Genomic DNA, 14,156 nt, shown 5'->3' with positions numbered 1-14,156 from the left:
GACCCGGCTAAGACTCCGTCTCTCTCCATCATCAGTTTCAAGTTCCAATTTCTGTTGCCTTGCGCAGTTCAGGATCAGCCTCCAGTGAAGTGACCCTCCGAAAGATTGCCGCGCAGAATCGAATTTTCCCCGATCGATGCTACTGTTACATCATTTTGCATTATTCCTGACGTGAAAATGGCCGGAAGAGGTAGAAGAAGTGCACGAGGTAGAATCAAGCCATCCACAGATCCCGGCGAAGACGATTCTACCGGTCACAAGAAACCTAACCTGAAACGAAGAAGAGATGGAACTAGAGATCAAAGTTTGATTCGAATATTCAATGTTAACGTCAAATTCATGCTCGGTCTTGGCATTCTTGCGTTCTTGATCATCGTCTATGTGATTCGCACTCTCATAAACCCCGTCGAAGTAGCCGATCGGCCTAGGGTTGTTACGCCATTTCCAGCTCCGAAAGTGATGAACCTTGCCATGGTAAGTAAGCCTTGCTTCTGTTGTTTATTCAGATTGTACTGAATGTGGTCTGTGTGTCTATATATCGGTGGATTTTGTTTTGAAGAGACAGAGAATTGGTTTTTGCAGTTTCAAGGGGATCATAGGGAGAGCTTGTACTGGGGAACTTATCGTCCTCATGTTTATCTTGGAATTCGTGCAAGGTATGATTCATAAATTGCGTTGTTTGCAATAGTTGTTGATTAGTAGAAGTTGATCACGTTCGTTTTTGTGATTCCCAAACCTACTTTGGCACTGTTTGCCGTGAGCAACTTGGGACTAAAATTGAGCGTTATTTTTCTGACGATTAAAGCACTTGCAGAGCAAGAAAAAAAATTATAAACCAGAATGGGGAAGCTAGCCTGAGACATATCTTAAATAATTATTATTTCAACAAGGATACCAAAGAATAGGCATTCTTTGTTGCATCTGAGGTGGGGTATCAAAAGGTATTAAAGAATCCACGTGATTGGCTTGAATTAATTTCCACTCATGTAAACTCCGAAACTCTAGGATAGCGGTATAATTGTTTTTTACTTTTATGAATTTTTTACTGTATGCCACTATGATTGTGCTGTGTTGTCATTCATATTTTTGTTTGATCATCTATATTGCCTCTGATATTATGAGTACAACTATACTGTGGTGATTGATTGTAATTGCTGGCAGAACTCCTCAATCTTTGGTTGCTGGTTTGATGTGGATTGGTAAAAAGGATGGGCGATACTTCATGCGGCATGTTTGCCAAGACTCGGATGAGCTGAGAAAATATGGTTGGACACACCATAATGGACGTGATTTTGGACACCAGGTACTTGTTGACCAAGAGATGATGTTGAGGACAAGTTTCTTGAAATCCAAGAGGGAGGGTAGCGGCTATGGGGGAGATTGGGCCCTTCGAATCGACATGCAAAGTGAGAAGTAAATTTGCTGACCTGCTTTTGTCACATTCGCTTTGGTGCAATTAATCCTTTTAAACTTGTTAAAATTTTAGAAATACGAATGTAGCTTTAACAATGATACGCTTATTTAGAAACAGATTCCTTTAATAAAAATGTATAAACTGAACCTGACTCAAACTAATGATGGACCTGTTGGGAGTACTGACGAGTGCATATTATTATTCTGTATTGATCCGACTCATGGAAAATCTCACTTCACTTGACTGTTGTAGAATGTGATGCCAATTCTTTCTTGATTTATATCCCTTATTAATAACATGTGACATGTGTATATTCTTGGTAAATATCTTGGGGCTGTGTGAATTTGTGTAATTGTTAAGCATGAGGATTGGACTGTTTAAGGAGATACCTAGTGCTATGTATCATTACTAAGTTACCTGCTTGCTTGTCAATTACAAGCAGCTGTTATTTACTAGGTCTGGTTATCAGTTCTGTACGTTCGAATATATTAGCTGCAAGTCAGTAGGATAATGTAAAGGGATCATACAATTAGTTGTCAATCGGAAATAGATCAAATGAGTTTCAATGTTTACAATCTCTTTCTTTATTGTAGCTCGTTTTTACTTTTCATTCGTGAATGGTGCACATCCTAAGGTATGTAGCTAGCCTTAAAGTCCCCACAATTTCTTCTAAGAGAGATCCTCTTGAAGTTTAGGTATCAAGACTGTCAGTTGAATAACTTTTGTCTAGTTTCTTGAAAGATATGAGCTTCACATCTTTTTAAGGATTCCATTAGTCTTTTCAATTTTTTTTTTCTTAATGTCTTTGACAGGATCTACTGATGATGACTTTGCTTTATTTATAGAGCTGAATTGGTGTATTCCATTTGAAATTTGTAGTTGTCCAATAAATGCACTTAGAAATGTCTATGCCGCTTTCATGGTCAATTCTCAGGTCTACAATGGATGAAGATTTATCGAGTACGACACATCTTTTTTTCTATTTGGCGGATGAAGATGGAAATGCTCTAAGTGTGGGCAGTGAGATCATAGACAGTCATGATAATTCTCTCCTGGCAACTGGTTCACGAGCAGAAATTGGTGGCTGGCAGCTACATTTAAAATCAATGGTAATGCATGGACAACAAGTCTCCATGGAAACAATCCAAGAGTTTTCATTTGTGTTCAGTTTATCTGATGACTTATAAAATCAAAATAGTTATGATGATAATAAGACAAGTAGTGCATTCTCTCTTTGGCTGCACTTATTGATAGTTGTCAATTTATGCCACAAGTATTTTGAGTTCTTGTCTTCCCTTTCATTGTCATATGTTATATGGACCTAAGTTCTAGTGTTTTCCTTGGTGCAGGATGACTTGGAGGTCCACTATTCAGGTTTCAAGACCCCTCATATTCACAATCTATCAGATCTTGTCCAGCAAAATCTTGGGGCTCAAGTGCGCTAGATCTCCATTTCCAGCTCTGCTTTCAATACCGTTTTCCCTTTGTATTGCCTCAAAAAGTTTAACTCTTCAGTTTGTATCTATGCATGTTACCAGGTGAGGAAGTTTGGTCGGCTTCTGCTATCTGATTCGTCCGATGATTCTCCAAACATATTAGTTTTTCAGGTATGTGTTCATGTAGCCATGGTGCTGCTTATCTTAAAATGTAAGAGCTTCACTAATCAAGATTGTGATTCTCCCATCTATGATTGTAGTCGTTCATATTTTCATTCCTGGTATTTGTATGTTCTCATGCAGATTTCTGGTAGGATTCGATTTAGAACAGATATTGCTTTTGTTTCTGGAACTAACAACAAAGAGCCAAGAGTTGGAGACCGTGTAAACAGCCTTACAGGTTTCTTTTATTGTGATTTCATCTGATTAGTTTTGTTTGGTTAGCTTTTATATAAACCACATTTTTGCCTTCTTACCTGCCGGCAGTCAGAATATTCTCATGTTTGCATGCATATGACATCTTTTTCCTTGACTTAATGATTATGGATTGACATCTAAGCATTGAAGTCCTGTGTTTTCCTTTCCTGACGTTTTCTTAGTTTTACTACATGATTTTTAGGTGTAATGCTAACGAATCAACTTGAGGAGAAGCAGAGGGAATTTGACAGAAAATTTGAAGACTGCTTTAATTTGGCTGACAAGGTATTTGTTGTTTATCTATCATATTGGCATTTGTACATGTTGGTGCCTATAGATATCTCTCACATAGGCACCTTGATGAACTTATATATCAGAAATGATCTGAACCATGCTCGTAGCAATATGGAGTGATATCTTGGGATGATGAATGTAAAAATGAAGCAGATCAAAAGTTGGACGAGTCTTGTTTTCTTGTTGTATAATGTCTCCCGCACATCCTTTTATAGAATCTTATCAGTCAAATGCCCCTCTAGCTGTGGTGGGATAACTAGTATGGATTTTCTTTCATCTCCACATTACCATGTGTGTTATCATAGTGTGAATTATCGATATGGAAAAGGAATCCTTGAAAATAGTGAAATCAATTTCTTTAAAAGTTCCTCTTTTTCAGTGTAATTCTTGACTAATTTGCTGATTAACACTTTAAAAGTCCCCCTTGAAAATAGCTACTGAATGTGAGATATAAACTCTACGATGTGATTGCAATGACACATTAATTTTCCACAAGGTAAACTTTAACAGAGGGAAAGTAATAGGACATACTGCATATGTAGAAGCTATTGTTTTCCACTAGGAATCGAATCCTCTTTCAACTTGAAATATAGTTCTGTGCATTTAGAGCTTTAGTCTGTTCAAAACTAAGAATTCTGAGAGCATTATATTGTCTGTTCAGAGTGATTCTGATTCCATGATTGTCGGTAAGGCTGCTATTGGAAACATGCTGGGCGGTATTGGCTACTTCTATGGGCAATCAAAAATTTCACAACCCGGAAAGTCCAATGTAAGAAACATACTCTATTGTTTTTTAATCTGTTTTGGGTGAAATATGATTGTTTTATACTTATTTTGGTATGATCGCATGAGATACTAGATTTTCTAAAGAAGCATACAATTCGTTGCATGATATATCAACCAATGCTACATGTTTAGCGATACAATGCATGTGCACTTGTCTCCAGCTGCTAAGTTGGTTACATAGTTAATCTGTGGTTCTTGGTTGAATGGCTTAGTTACGCTTTGAGACGTGACCATAATATTTTGGGAACCATGAACTCTTATACTTTATATGACAGGAAGTTGTTAGAGTGGAGGTGGGGTTTAAGGTTATTTTGTGTTGGAGCCAGATAAATGGATATTTGGATTAAGGTTTAGTTTTTTTTGGTGCCAGATAAGTACGCACTGATGTCCAATGGAGTAGAATCCTTTAATTCATTTCCAACTCTCTTTTTGGAGCAAGGATGGATAGACAAAAGTAATGAGTCTTCAAAGAAGCTTCGAGTTACATTTTGTATAATTAGTGATTAATCATTTATTTCCGCTTACCCATTAATTGTTCTTTTTGTTGTTCTGAGGTCTATAAGGGAAGGGGGATTAATTAATTAAATATCAAGAGAGGGAGGGAAAAAACTATAAAATAGAGAGATTGCAGATTGTAGGTGATGATGATAAAAATCGTCAAATGCTAGGTGCTTGTTATCTTCCCTTGACTCATGTTAGCATATTTGCTCCTGCAGGTATGCATAGTCACTGTGCAATGGCACAGTTTTTCTTGATGTTAATTTTTTTTTTTCACTCTTTGCTGGCAAGATGGCTAATCTTTGTACTAATTTCTAGTTTTCATCAATTTGTTCATCTGATAAAGCCATATGGTGCACCATCAATTTGTGCAGGTTAAAACTCATGATAATTTCATTTTGTATTGGCCTGCTGAGCTTTACACGGCTGTTCCAAGTCGCCCCTTCTTTCCAAGGGGATTTCTTTGGGACGAAGGTTTTCATCAACTGTTGATCTGGTTAGTTGTCTATAATTCATCCATTTTCCTCTAGAGTCAAATTCCTCATTGCCTGTATCTTTGAGAGAATATCAATGCAATTTTTAACTTGAGATATGATTACCTATAACATTGCTAACAGGCGTTGGGATATTCGTATATGCTTGGATATTGTTGGTCACTGGTTAGATTTAATGAATATTGATGGATGGATTCCCCGAGAGCAAATATTGGGTGCTGAAGCTTTAAGGTAACATGGGTGCATTGGTCAGTACATGATGTAAATATATGGTTCAAAATTTTGACCGAGATATTTTGTTGGAGGGAAGTAACAGGTCTCTTCTGGTGATTGCAGTAAAGTTCCAGAGGAATTTGTTGTTCAGCACCCTACAAATGGAAATCCACCAACTTTGTTTTTAGTTCTGCATGGTAAGATTATCCCTAGAAAACTTGTTCAGATTACAAACTTATTATTGCATGGTATTGTTTCTACATGCTCCTCCAGTCCTCCTCTACTGAGGAGAAAGATTTCTTTTCATCTATTGGAGAATAAATCCTAGGTGCTTATATGATGGGATATTCTGTTTCTCTGTATTCTGTATATGCTTATGTCTGTAACGAGACACTTCTCTTCCTCCAGAATTAGTTGATGGCTTGAAAAAAAACAAGTTTACTGCTGATGAAAGCAAAGACATAATATCCTTCCTAGACCGGGCTTTTGTTCGCCTTGAAGGATGGTTTCACTGGTTCAATATTACCCAGTCAGGTAAGATCTAGATGCATGTTAATATGCCCATAAAGTTTAGCATGACCATATGTTGAAATACATCTTCTCAACTTATTTAGTTTCCGATAGTTGTGACTTTCACAATAGGAATAAAATTGTCAGTACAGAAGCCCTTAAGCAGGGGATTGAATCGTGACTGTCTTGTAGAAATCCAATAAAGGTGTATGTCTATAGGTCAGTCATACTACCGGAGATGATGTGTAGTTTTGAGTGTTGGGCTATTAAGCAACAACATCTATCCTAAAATTTGCATGTAGTGGAAATGCGAAGTATTCGTTGGATTTGTGGCCATACGAGCAAAGATAGGATAAAAAATAAGATTATTTGATCTAAGATAGGAGTAGCACCAATTGAAGATAAATTGCAAGAAAATTGTTTAAGATGGTATAGGCATGTTCAACGTAGAGATAGTGGTGTGGAGAATCGAGATAATTTATATAGGAGAGAGTAGGAAGGAAAAGGAAGACCTAAAAAGACATGGCTTGAAGTAGTAAGAAAAGATATGGATTCAATAAGAGTCAATGAAAGTATGTTCCTCGATAGAAATGAATGTCAGCACGAATATACGTGGTGGATTCCCGATGATTTTCTTAGAGACTCGTGTAGTTGACCTTATACTTTTGGGATAAGGGCTCGAATGATGAGGAAAGTGACTCAAAATTATCAATGACTGATAATGTCTCTTTATTTGCTGGTTACAGAGATGCGGGGTATTTGATATATTGTTTTAAAGGGATTCAGGATATTTTGAGCGGCTAAATTGCTGAGATTGCTTTATTCCTATTTAATTCTTGAATTATCTTCATGAATGCAGGGAAGCAGATGGGCAGCTACTTTTGGCACGGTAGAGACAACATGACAACTCGTGAACTAAATCCTAAGGTTCTATTTTGTGGTATCTTATATTTATTGACAACTTTTTTGAAGTACAAATTTCCATTTGAATTATTTGAGGACTTTTGAGTAAAAGCTATTTCTGGATGATTCCATATAATGTGGGGCTGAGGATATTATATGCATTGTTAGCAGTATAGGGATGCATCATCTGCTGGATACATATTGGGCAATGCTTCTTGGCAGTTCTGGAAGGAATTATTTTAGTATCTAAATATCTAAAAACCTAGTTTTCACTCTTTCCTAACCATTATTAGCTTGTTATGAATGTTAAGCCTACTCAATAAATATATATATATATATATATATATATGTGCTGAGAAGACACTGGTATTTAGCTTACCTGTTTGTGGCACCTTCAGACGCTGTCCTCTGGGTTGGATGATTATCCTCGTGCTTCACACCCAAGCGAAGATGAACGTCATTTGGATCTTAGGTGCTGGATGCTTCTTGCTGCAGATTGCATTCATTCAATTGCAGAGTTGTTTGAGAAGGAAAACAAAGCTGGAAAGGTATAATAATGGGAACAAGTATCTGGAGATTTTGCCATCAATCATGTACTTGCTAAAAATGCCATAAAATTGGAATGATGCAGGAGTATGGTTTAACAGTTAAGCTGCTCTCAGATTTTGAAATTCTGAATCAGGTTCTTACTCCTTACGTAGCTACCATTATTGTTTCCCATACCTTTCTGGTTATTTGTATGTGTTACCTTGACAATGGAGATATGCTACCGATATGTTGTCTCTATTTTCTAGTCATACACTAAATCACAAGCTATATAAAATATTATAATTTAATTTTTTACATTGCATCCACGCTTCATGTTTCACCAGATGCACTTGGATCATGGATATGGAGCTTATTTTGATTTTGGAAATCATACAGAAAAGGTATGCTCTTATGTCATTTGTTTTTCAGGAAACGGTGCATCGATATATATTTGATACATGCTCAGCATGATCTGTCAATGATGCACGGAGTAGTCAGTGGCAAATATTATTATTATTAGTATTATTGTTGTTGTTCATCAAATTTTAATGTTTTATGGTTTACACATCTGTTTAAACCTTAATGAATATTTCTATTCTTGTTTCCCTTCCTCACTCCCCATTGTTTAACTATAAAAAGGAAAAGTGATTAAGACTTCGTGTCTCATATAGGGTGAATGGAGTGTGTAGAGTGACTTGTAGATGGATTCCGTGACTTCAAAAGTCACTTATGCTTTTGGAGATTGATGTGTCCTTTGTGGTCCTCCATGCTTCTATCAGCTGCATCAATATGTTGTGTGTGTGTGTTCCCCTTCAGCGTTCCCCGTTGCTTATCTGTTAAACAAGTCATGGATTGCAATTGTGTTGGGTTGCAAGCAGTATAAGTTTGTAATGATAAGTTCAAATTGGATCTGCGGCCTTTTCTCCCCTGAAATAGATAATGAAAATAAATATGTAGCTTTTTTTGCATAGTGATATTTACCAACGTTAAGCATTTGTTTTATTATTGTAGGTTCGTTTAAAAGAAATGGAAGTGGGGAACAATTATGCACCTCAAGAGCTAGTTCGGGAAGTCTTAGAAATGTCAGAATTGAGGCTGGTTCCTCATGTCGGTTATGTCAGCCTTTTCCCATTTATGGGAAGGATCATCCCTTCTGTAAGTTGCATGGAGCTTCTAATTGTGGAAACACCATTAATCTATTTGCTGATGTGCTTGTCTGTGCCACCATCGTACATGATTTGGTATGTTTCTTTCTTTGTTGCCTTATCATTCTCTCTCACCAATATGTTTAGGAATCATGGATTCTGGAAAAGCAGCTTGACCTCATATCCAATAGAAGCATCTTGTGGACTGATTATGGCCTACGTTCTCTAGCCAAAACAAGGTGATTCTGAATCTTTTTATACTCATTTCTTATTTTTCAAAGTTCCCTAAGATAAGTGGAGATCATGTTAATCATATTGAATAAACTTTAATTAAGCACAACTATCTTTGTTCACTGCAGTACTTTATACATGAAACGCAATACAGAGCACGACCCACCGTACTGGAGAGGCCCAATTTGGATGAACATGAATTACATGATACTCTCTGCACTCCACCATTACTCCAGAGGTATAAGCCATAATCATAATCTTGCTTTAGTGTCTTATTAGTCTTTGTTGCTTGCTAAGTTATGATATTATGGACTAAATCTTGCAGAAGATGGACCACATAGAGAGAGGGCCAAGGTCATCTACAATGACCTGAGGAATAACTTGATTAGGTATTTGCAAGCATTCCAACCAAGTAATGATTACTCGTCTCCTTATAGAACTCACCATTTGACTCAAATATTTTTGCTCCATTGCTGCAGAAATGTGGTCCGTAACTATCGCCAAACAGGGTTTTTATGGGAACAGTATGATCAGAAGAAGGGTAAGGGGAAAGGCACACGCCTGTTTACAGGTTGGACATCACTTGTGCTGCTAATCATGGCGGAAGTTTACAATTAGGTTAGACCCTGTCAAACATCGGTTCAAAAGTACGTACTTAGTTCATACAACCATTTGACATTCATTTTCAGCATGTAACTGTAATGGTTCCAGTTGACGAGGCATTTTTAAGTCGTGTCTAGGACCATTACTCATATCTGTTGCTGAAGATCCAGAAAGGGTAGGACCACCATATTGTGGTCGTTGAGCAATACCAAATTACAAATAACCCCCCCTCCTTTTGGTTTTGGATGTCTGCAATAGCTGCCCAACAAAAACGGTTCCAGTTGCTATTGCTAGACAGTCATCCAAGAAATGAATTCATACCATCTCTGTCGTTCTCTCAATTGAGTGACGGAAGATCCGAGAAAACTAATGGACAATTTTCTCTCTTTAGATAGCAGATTTTTCAACATGTACAATTTTATGGGGAAAATCTATTCAAACCTCGATAAAGTCTGGCATATCATTGCCAGTTGGCATTAAAATTTGAATATGAACGTTGATCCAATTGACTATATAGTTACATTCAAGCAAAATGTGAAAGCTGAAACTGACACTATACTGTTCATTGCTAAAACTTCACAAGGTTGAGACTCGAGCCATTCTAGTCAGTAATTAAATTCATTACTATATAAATCAAATGACAAAAGTTCTACATACTAGCTTACCTCCCTAGCTCAAATCCTGTGTCATTTGTGTGTCCTCAGCCATTATAATTTCCATATCCCTAATATCACGCTTCAACACAGTGCCAAGCCTAGCAATCGCCTCAGTTTGTTGTTGTAAGACCTGAACAGGAGCAAAGATGCTTGTTACCTAACATGAACATGGTATACCAGATTGCAATTGCTGCTGGTAGAAAAAAATCATCTTTACATGAACCATCAGTTCAATTTGAAAGATATAAATGGCTATTTTCTGAACCAAATGCTACACTACAGTTAATGTTTTACACGTTCCCCTGGTAAAGAAAGGAGAAAGATACAATATGCGTCGTGAAAGAAATTATCACCACCTTATAAAAACAGGGATCAAACTTTAAATTTGTATATGCTTACCTCCTGCATATCAGCAAGAGATTGTTCATGAATTTTAGTAGACCCTGGAAGATAAACAGAACCACCACCAATAGCAGTTGCTTGTACACGAGATACAGTGAGCAGGTTCTGAACTCTCCTTGAAAGTTCTGCTCCAGATCCTTTCAGCTGTGATAATTCTGCTTGTTAGTTGAATTCATAGATTATGTGCTAGTCACAAAGACTAAAGAAGAGAATATGGGACTTTTACCTGTCTGGTTATTGCAGCTAACTTCTCAGCAACCTCTGCTTCCCTTTTCATTAAGGGCAACCTGCAACCTTTATTCTCTAGTGCCTCAACTATTCTCATAACCTTTGGGGATAAAACAAGACAAACAGAAATATAAGTAAATTAGCTTATTGGAAATCTCAGGATAATTGTAACAGACCCACCCAACAATGGCAATTAGACACTGGTCAATTAGCATCTCTAGTAGATTATGAGTAGCTACCTCAAAGTAGGAGATCACAGGTCAACAAGCAAAAGGGAAGAAAGAACGTAAAAAGTCTCAAGCATAATAAGAACTTCGTTTTCCACAGATGAAACATATCCCCTAGTTTACAACTTCTTATTGAGAGGATAAGACTATTCTCACCCTTAATAAGCGTCTCTGAAGACTTTGCTCCTTTTGTCTCAATCTCTCAATCCAAGGAAGAGTCTCTGCCTGAAAATGCCTTTGGAGCTGCAAAGAATGTTGTGTACCAAACGCAAATTAAGAAAAAACAACTCTTTGTTTAAGCAAATGACAAATAACTACTAAGACAATAAGGTGACAGAAGTACCATTTTCACATTGCTTTGTGTCGTTCTCAACCTCTCAGCATCTGAAAGAATGACTTCATCTTGGATCTGCATTACAAAATAAAAGAGTCCAATTGCCACAGGCCACTATTACAAATAGTGACAGGAAGGCAATATTTTGTATTCCTAGCAAGATGCAGCCTTGACTATTTTTTAGTGACGCTTGCCCATATAAATGATATCAGTACAGTGACCACACCATCATGTTCTCGAGAAATTTGCTTCCTCTACTATAAACTTCAACCAGCACTGCCAATATCGTCCCATCAATCATAGATGGGACTGCAACCATCGGATGAAATTCTTCAGCCATATGTTGTGGAAAATTTTTAAATCATGACAAACTAAAAGTGCCAATGCACTTCTCATCTGCTTTGTAAATTTCAGCTAATTCTCTTTATATTGTGGTCTTAAGTGGAAAATGGAACACATTACAGGATGTCATATTCTTAACCCATGAACTACAGAAGAAAAAAAATAATTAAAATGATACCAACTCAGCTGGGCAACATTACATCCCCTGACACAACTGAAATGCAACAGCATTCCTTCCACAATTTGTTAAGAGAAAAAAATGCAGCTCCTGAAGTTAATGCCACATTGAGAATAAGAGAACATTGTTTTGCCCCTTCAGTTTCTTTGTATCTCTCCCTTCAACATATTAAATACACTCTTACTTCTTTAAGAGTTCCAGATTTCCTCTCAAATTTTTGGTATTTACACCCCAGGCAGTACCTTCAATTTGCATTTCCAAATGGCAAAAAGCTATGGCAAATTGGTTCCTAGATATGCCATATCAAGATTTAGAAGATCCTTTTCTCAATCCACAAATCCTCTCAGTGCATGTCAACCATTACCATTTTAAGCGGAAAATCAAATGGGTATCTGTAACTTCCTATCTTCTGTGATAAGTAAATCACTAACGACCCTCAAATTTCTACCTCCAGGATTTCAAAATCGATATTGATGAACTACAGTTCAGAAAAACTACCTTCAGGCGCTGTGAGAGATCCTTGAAACCCTGAACAAGCTGCGGCCAAAGACGTTCCCGGTCAGTACTATCCATACCTTCCAGTTTTGCCGTAGCCTCTGCCCACATGATCTAGAAAAGGCAAGCTATTCTCCATAATTAGTCCAATTAAAAAACTTCAAGATGCATTAAAAAAAAACTTCAAGATGATAGTAAAGGATGCTTTAACCAAAAATTCACAGAGTAGAAGAAAGAACTATACTCAGCAAACAAAGAAAGAGCAAAACTAGTAAACTCACGTCTGATACACCAGCAGGCTTCACCCTATACTGCGGCTCAGTGACGCTGAACAACAAATACTGCAATATCAACACACCATTTAACCTCCAATAGTCCAACATGTTCAGTTCTATATGATTCTGAATCCTACATGTTTCACTGGTTAATTCCCACAGAAACAAAAACAACATAAAAAAATAAAAAAAAGCCTCGTTTTTTTTATTAAAATAAAATGTTCACTTGTTTTCTTTTACTGCCTGAATGGTGGCACTGCCAAAGTCAGAGATCGGTAAAACGTACCTTAAAGGCATACTTAGGGTTTCCAGGCTCATCCTTGTACGCATCAACAATTGCCTAGCATCGGTCGGTTACCAAAATACAAATAAAATAAAATAAATCCAAAAATTAGAAATCAAAATTAAGCAAAAAGAAGAATTAGTGTAGGATTTAAGTTTAACACGACAAAAAGAAACAAGAGCCAGGAAACACACTTGAATGTCGCGATCGGCGAGAGAGAAAGGTAGGGGCGCCACAGGTGCCATCTGAGTGGTCAATTGCGCATTGGGGAACGGCGTCGTTTGCGGCGCGGCAAATGATGTCTGGAATCCGAAACCAGTGGACGGCTGCTGAAACAGCGGTGTCTGCTGCTGTTGCTGCGGCGTTTGTGACGCGAATGGCGTAGAAAATAGAGACGACCCGAAACCGGTAGCGAAAGCCGGCGTCGATGGTGTTCCAAAGCCTGGGGTCGAAGACGGAGTGCCGAAAGCCGGCGTAGACGACGGAGTCCCAAAAGCCGGTGTCGCCGACGGAGTCCCGAAGGGCGAAGCGGTAGATTGAGCGCCGAACATTGCGAAAAACAGATGAGAAAGTCAAAATAAGATCCGTATCAAAATAATAACTTTCAAAACCTTGTTAAGCAGAAGGCGCCACTCTCTGGTTTTTGGGTATTTACAGTGTTTGGCAGGCGGCAGCTCTCACTAGCCCAAATTTGAATGAATGTGCCAAGCGCGTGATGAGGAATGGTGGAAACTGGAAACTTGGGGCCTCTATTTTTTTTTTTTTTTTTTTTTTTGACAGCTAAGAAGTAAGAGCATTTGAAATGATCCATATTTTGATGGCCATGGCCCATGGTTTATTGTTTTACTTTAATTTGATGGGTAGTTGGCACAACAAATATATGTCAATTTATTGGTTGGGAAAATACCAAATCAATACCCATTAGAATACTTTTGGATATCAGGTTTCGAGAGCTAGATTCCCTAGTATTAGAGTTTAGCGAAACTTCTTGGTTGTTGTTTGTCGATTGTGGAGTAACCTCTTATTATAAGGGTGATGGATGGAGCATGTCAAGCCTTTGGGAGAGAGTTTGCATATGTTAATGAATTTGTTGTTGCATCTGTTGTAGGATAACATCAATTTAATCTGTTGTGACGACACCCGTATTAGTGACATGTGAATTGATTGCTCGTGGATTTGTGATTGATAGATTAAGTGGTGGTCGTGGATTGTCGCATCGCTTAGGGTCGTCTCCTTGGCGACTTGGAGCGTGTTTTAATATAGT

The 14,156-nt window shown here is 37.7% G+C and overlaps 2 protein-coding genes across 2 annotated transcripts; one reads left to right on the top strand and one right to left on the bottom strand.

Moving 5' to 3' along the window:
* Window positions 1–177: 177 nt before the first annotated feature.
* On the top strand, window positions 178–9,688 carry LOC120000167 (mannosyl-oligosaccharide glucosidase GCS1). The gene is made up of 22 exons (XM_038848091.1): window positions 178–474; window positions 583–656; window positions 1,162–1,413; window positions 2,349–2,523; window positions 2,764–2,850; window positions 2,953–3,021; window positions 3,154–3,250; window positions 3,470–3,552; window positions 4,223–4,330; window positions 5,220–5,341; window positions 5,463–5,570; window positions 5,676–5,749; window positions 5,961–6,086; window positions 6,922–6,989; window positions 7,364–7,513; window positions 7,597–7,647; window positions 7,838–7,894; window positions 8,505–8,648; window positions 8,786–8,877; window positions 8,998–9,107; window positions 9,195–9,258; window positions 9,349–9,688. Exons 1-22 carry the CDS (start codon window positions 178–180, stop codon window positions 9,485–9,487), a joined length of 2,547 nt encoding a protein of 848 aa, XP_038704019.1. The 3' UTR covers window positions 9,488–9,688.
* Window positions 9,689–9,904: 216 nt separating this feature from the next.
* Window positions 9,905–13,646, bottom strand: LOC120000168 (nuclear pore complex protein NUP54-like). Its single transcript, XM_038848092.1, has 9 exons — window positions 13,087–13,646; window positions 12,896–12,949; window positions 12,616–12,675; window positions 12,338–12,448; window positions 11,329–11,394; window positions 11,142–11,228; window positions 10,757–10,858; window positions 10,528–10,674; window positions 9,905–10,258 (listed from the first exon to the last, which is right to left on the bottom strand). Exons 1-9 carry the CDS (start codon window positions 13,441–13,443, stop codon window positions 10,142–10,144), a joined length of 1,101 nt encoding a protein of 366 aa, XP_038704020.1. The 5' UTR covers window positions 13,444–13,646; the 3' UTR covers window positions 9,905–10,141.
* Window positions 13,647–14,156: the final 510 nt, after the last annotated feature.

The sequence above is a fragment of the Tripterygium wilfordii genome, chromosome 6 (assembly GCF_013401445.1).
Source record: "Tripterygium wilfordii isolate XIE 37 chromosome 6, ASM1340144v1, whole genome shotgun sequence".
NCBI lineage: Eukaryota > Viridiplantae > Streptophyta > Magnoliopsida > Celastrales > Celastraceae > Tripterygium > Tripterygium wilfordii.
This window is presented reverse-complemented; position numbering and strand designations above follow the sequence as displayed.

Bases quoted from the DNA above. Each gene is read 5' to 3' on its own strand.
- LOC120000168 (XM_038848092.1), bottom strand. From the start codon at position 13,443: ATGTTCGGCGCTCAATCTACCGCTTCGCCCTTCGGGACTCCGTCGGCG. The intron at 11,395-12,337 runs GTAGTTTTTCTG...TTTGTAATGCAG, and splicing joins ATCTCTCACAGCGCCTGAAG to ATCCAAGATGAAGTCATTCT. The intron at 10,259-10,527 runs GTAAGCATATAC...GCTCCTGTTCAG, and splicing joins CTCTTGCTGATATGCAGGAG to GTCTTACAACAACAAACTGA.
- LOC120000167 (XM_038848091.1), top strand. From the start codon at position 178: ATGGCCGGAAGAGGTAGAAGAAGTGCACGAGGTAGAATCAAGCCATCC. The intron at 2,524-2,763 runs GTAATGCATGGA...TCCTTGGTGCAG, and splicing joins AGCTACATTTAAAATCAATG to GATGACTTGGAGGTCCACTA. The intron at 3,251-3,469 runs GTTTCTTTTATT...CATGATTTTTAG, and splicing joins CCGTGTAAACAGCCTTACAG to GTGTAATGCTAACGAATCAA.